The 5,161-nt window shown below is 35.6% G+C and overlaps 2 protein-coding genes across 3 annotated transcripts in view; both read left to right on the top strand.

Annotated features, from left to right (window-relative positions):
• LOC103469273 (rano class II histocompatibility antigen, A beta chain-like) overlaps positions 1–3,054 on the top strand; it is a 9,299-nt gene extending 6,245 nt beyond the window's left edge. Inside the window, exons 3-6 of one of the 2 annotated variants that reach the window (XM_008416846.2) lie at positions 1,800–1,989; positions 2,340–2,633; positions 2,716–2,856; positions 2,955–3,054. In XM_008416846.2, the coding sequence (XP_008415068.1) occupies positions 1,800–1,989; positions 2,340–2,633; positions 2,716–2,856; positions 2,955–2,959 (630 nt within the window). In that variant the 3' untranslated portion in view covers positions 2,960–3,054. Of the gene's footprint in view, positions 1–1,799; positions 1,990–2,339; positions 2,634–2,715; positions 2,935–2,954 lie in introns of those variants that run through there. The other variant, XM_008416845.2, reaches the window with a different exon arrangement.
• The window catches only part of LOC103469328 (cytoplasmic phosphatidylinositol transfer protein 1-like), a 75,013-nt gene that overhangs the window by 24,955 nt on the left and 44,897 nt on the right, over positions 1–5,161 (top strand). The window lies entirely within an intron of this gene.

The raw sequence follows: 5,161 nt of genomic DNA, 5'->3' as shown, positions 1-5,161 counted from the left end.
ACACATTGGAGTTAATTGGAGTCACAACTGTGGATATTTGAAGACCACACCAGGAGCACACTGCTTTCTTGTTTGACACAATGCGAAAGTCAAAAGAAATCAGCCAATATATCAGGAAAAGAATTGTGCAGCTGCACAAGTCTGRTTCATCCTGGGGAACATTAAACTGATGGTTGAAGTTCCACGTTCATCTGTTCAAACAATTATACGACAGCTCCGTATGCCCGTCCCATCACAACCAGTAGGGGGCACCAAAACACACTCATCACAGGACAATTACCAAAAGAAAACATATTTTAGCAAGAATTTGCAATCCAATACCCGTTGTTACATATGGAAGAACAGACATGATGGGAATGTCCAACCATCATACCGCTCAGGAAGGACTCARGTTCTTTATTCCAAAGATGAATTTGGTCGAATATGTGCAGATCAAGTGAAACATACAATAAACRTCAGCTGAGAAAAGTACTAAAAAAAGAACAGATGTAAAGGAAGCCCGGTTGTGAAATAGGAATTTAATACAGGAAACTGAGGTATGTTTCAMTTGTTCTCTGTACTGTGATGAGTATATAGTTACATTCAGCCTAGAAACACTGGACCTCAGATGTGGGACAGAGGTCACACCAACTCAACTGTTAGAGGTTACCTCATTGTGCAACATAAGGAGGCAGTATTGTTTAAAATCAACGTCTTTTTAGTTTTACATTGTGCTATAATGCCATTATCTGATCAAAAATATATGTGGGGTGTTGCCTTGATTCTTTCACGCATGTTTGAGAAATCCAATGATCTCCCATAGCAACTGTTCAGCTGTGTAAAACGCCTTGGTGTACCTAGCACCTCCTCAGAGCTGCAATTTCCAAGCTCTGGAGCTTCTGCTTCACAGAGCACCCCTCCTCTGTGACTCCCCCACTTAGGTCCTTCAGACTAGCCATCAGCAGTTAGCAAACATCTGGTGGAACTGTGCATCAGCTGACCTCATTATACAAGCTACTTCTCAGGGCTATGCTGGTAAAACCTTTGGTAAAAGGTTAATAAAGGAGGCATTATTAAGCTATACTGCATATCGCTGGCGATGCATGGTCTGTGCTTTTTGCATTTGTCTGTTTTTTTATATGGCACATGACTGTGACTTCAAGAACAGAGTATCTGAGAAATCAGCATAACAACTTGTGATGCTCTGTACTTTGTGTACTTGACTAGGAAGTCAGCAGTAGAAAGAGAGACAAAAGCATTAGAATCAAGGTGTACCTAATCAATTGGCCAGAGAGCAAAGGATTTCCAGCAGATCTGAAGCTTTGCCATTTGAGCAGTGGAGGCTTAGCTGYTAGCACTACTCTTATATYCACTTTGGATTTTAARGTGACAAGTCAAAAACAAAAACATAGTTGTTTTCTTTGGTGAGTTTACAAACTGCTGTGATTTATCAGTCTATTCTATTATTGAATAGATTGGGAAAGTGGTGTTTTAGTTGCTTCCTGTAGGTTCTCTCTAAGCTGTGTTGGCTCTGTCTCGATCAGCTGGCATTTTTGTAAGCAGTAAGTCATACAGTTTAAATACCAAATATCAAAAGTATCTATAGGAAATTTAAAGTAAAAAAAAAGCTCTAAGGCAGTCAGAAAAAGTTAAACTGTCAGATTATTAAACAGCAGTGCAAGCCACATTACTATTGCAGCATACAAATTTATATTTTCACTTAAAANTCTCATTTCTCTGCAGTTTTTTCAGAGGAAGATTTTTACCAAGTCAAAGCATGTTGTTCATTCAATGGTCCAAACTTTGACAGGATTGAATACATCCTTACAGCCAGTTTTAACAAGCAAACGATGATGGAGTACAACAGCACAAGAGGAAACTGGATTGGATTCACAAATTATTCAATTGTGGCTTCACGGTTCTGGAACAGAGACCCTTATGATAAGATTCAAAGATTAGTGGAAATGAAACTTATGTGTTACGAGAACCAAGATTACATACAAGCCATCAGTAAGAGCAATATTTTTTTACAATATGAAGCTTGTTTTTAGTTTTACTTTATTTACCAAACGGGGGCTGAGACTGTGATGTTATGCATCCCCATTTAATGACAATATATAGAATAACTTTTTGAACTTTAACAAATATGTTTATATTTCTACATGACATCAAGAAAAAAAAAGAACATTCATAATGGATTCATTCATTTTTGTGTCCATTTCTGTGTAGATTTTTAAGAAAATGTTTCTATGTTCACTATGACTTGGCTATGATATTATGCACTACACTGAACACTATAGAAAAGTAAAAGTTAAGGTCTAATGTGAAAGAAATTGTAAATAATAATTTGTTTTCTCTAGGAAACCTGTCAACAACGCCCACCATGAGGCTAAATTCAGTGAAACAGCCAAACGGTCGACATCCAGCCATGCTTGTGTGCAGTGCCTATAACTTTTACCCAAAACAAATTAAAATAACCTGGCTGCGAAATGACCAAGAAGTGACTGAAGGGGTCAGTAACACAAATGTCATCCCAGTTGGCGAATTGTACTACCAGTTTCATTCTTATCTTGAGTACAAACCGACTCCAGGAGAAGAAATCAGCTGCAGGGTTGAACAYGTCACTCTGTCKGAGCCAAGGATCATTGTTTGGAGTAAGTTTGTTATTGTCATGCTGATACTTGACATGGAAATAATTCACTATATGAATGTTTACCCTATTTGCTTTTTTCCCAGTTTCAGATGACTCCCTTCCTGAAGGAGAAAAAAATAAGATTATTGTTGGAGTGTGTGGACTGATAATTGGTTTGGTTATCTTTATCTCTGGATTTATTTACCACAAGAAAACGTMTGCTGTATATAACTCTGTCCTCCAAGGTCAGGAGATGTAAACACCTCAGATAATCTAAGCTACATAAAAACCTACAATGTTACTTTACTTCTATTATTAATGAAATGTGTCTTTCCTTTAACAGAATGAGTTCTGATTCCTGTGGAGTTCATTCCTGGATTGCCTTTTAGTAGAAAAAACAAAAACAAATAAAAAAAGTCCTCCAAGATGCTCTACTTATGAAACCTGTGAATGTATCTGAGCCTTTTAATTCTAGGAAATAGTGCACAAATTTTGTCTTTCTTACAGTTATTGACATACATTTGTTATTTGTGTGGTGCTTTTTTGACTTTTCTATAGTTGGACATGATTAAGATAAATTTTATTTTTGGCTTTTTTTCTGTATAACTTATTGAGCAGCACTGTAGCACATTTTGTACCACTACTGCCTTGCAGGAAACATTTGCTTRGTTCAATTCCTGCATGAAGTTTACTGGTTCTCACTTTCATGCTCCATCTTTCTCACTCCAAAAATTGTGGAAGATTATTTGCTCTCTCTAACTTGTCCATATGAGTATTCACTCAGTGACCAATGGTCATAGTCACCCCATAGCTGGAGCCCTACATAGATAAAATGGATGGATGGATGGAAACGTCTAGTATAGTAATCAGTACATCACTGTTATAAAAACTGCTTATCAAAACTGCTTTCAAGGCAACAATGAAGAAAATGTGAAGAAACTGGTTATTTGTTTAATCTCGCAGTAAATTATTGTGCAGAAAAGACTCTATGTGGCCAATGTTCTAAACAACACTGTGATGATGCTTTAATGATCTGAGATATTGAAACAAGAACGACTCAGAAAACAAAATTCCAAACAAATCTATTTTAAACAAATCATTAAATATGAACTACAAACTAAGAATGGCTTAAAACATAGCTTGAATAAAGTATAATACGCCAAAGTCAAGAAAAACTATGTATGAGCTTGTCGGATTACAAAAGCAAGTTTATTTTATCAAATCATGTTGACCTTATAGAATAATCAGACATGTTGCACAATGCAGCACGTCATTGATAGACATCTCAAATACATTCCTGCTGTGGTAGGAACAGATTGTTTTTTGTTCTCTCAGGGGTTTTACCTGCTTGAATTCAAAAATGTCTCTAGAAATACAAAATATGTAGTTGGAAAAAATTTTGATATAGACCTTTATGTTCTTAATAACTTAGTAAAAATTTGTTTTATTTAGACAAATACAAATACAAATTTGCCATAGCAAAACAATTCTTATTTGGAAAGAAATAGTCTGGAAACCACTGAGGGGGGCAGGAGAAAAAGTTTGGGAACCACTGGGTTAGACCATCATATGTGACTAATTCTGAGTTTATATTACAGATTTTAAAACGTGTATGCTGAACATGAGCTGTTCTTATATCATTTAAATTTTTTGTCTAACTTTCCATAAAAATATATATTAAATCAACATCTCTTGCTTGATGTTTCTAATGACATGACTGCAGGTRTTTCAGAGGATTTAATAATTTCGTTTTCTCTCATTTGCTGCCTTTAACACCAGTCGTTGATTTACAAGTGACAATTTATATTAAATCTTTATTTTTATATAAATTTTTTTTWAAGTTACAAAAATGTTTTTGGGTTTCTGTGTAAATGTAAACTAAAAAGAACCATGAAACAGGGTCACCTTGTTTCACACTTCCTGTGTSCTGCAGTTTCACACACAAACATAAAATATTAGCAGCTGAATCCCTGTGAGTGAACATGAGAAAGTAAGAGAGAAATAAAAAGTGGCTGTAAACAAGAGTTTTGTAGATCGAGCTTCCTCCTTAGCCAAAGGTTTTCAGTTTACACTCAGGAATGAGGAAGCTCAGACCTGCAGGAACCCGAGTCCGTCTGGTGAAATCACATTTTCACTGCATGTTTAGAACAAAGYGACTGAGAGTCATGATGGGACGCCACTGGAGATTAAACAATCTGTGCTYCGTACTTCTACTTCTTTTCTTTGGGACACGTTTTGTCTGTGCTGCAGGTGAGTMACCAGCATAGAGTTGCTTTACCTGCTTTGTTTTGTGTTTTTAAAATAAGCACTGCGGTTGCTAGAATAAATCAGTAAAACAAAAAAGTTCAACAYAAAAATGTAAACAGTTTTACTGACCAAACAGTAATTGAAAAGGTGTTGAATTGTAAAAATGAACTGATTGTCCCATAATTGTCCAGAAAATTGTGATTTTAAATGGTTATTTAGGTAATAAATATAGTAAATTTAACAAACTATTTCTGATGTATTATCTTAATAATGTTATTACATATTTTCTTCCAGTAAGATTTA

Source organism: Poecilia reticulata, linkage group LG8 (assembly GCF_000633615.1).
Source record: "Poecilia reticulata strain Guanapo linkage group LG8, Guppy_female_1.0+MT, whole genome shotgun sequence".
Lineage (NCBI taxonomy): Eukaryota > Metazoa > Chordata > Actinopteri > Cyprinodontiformes > Poeciliidae > Poecilia > Poecilia reticulata.
This window is presented reverse-complemented; position numbering and strand designations above follow the sequence as displayed.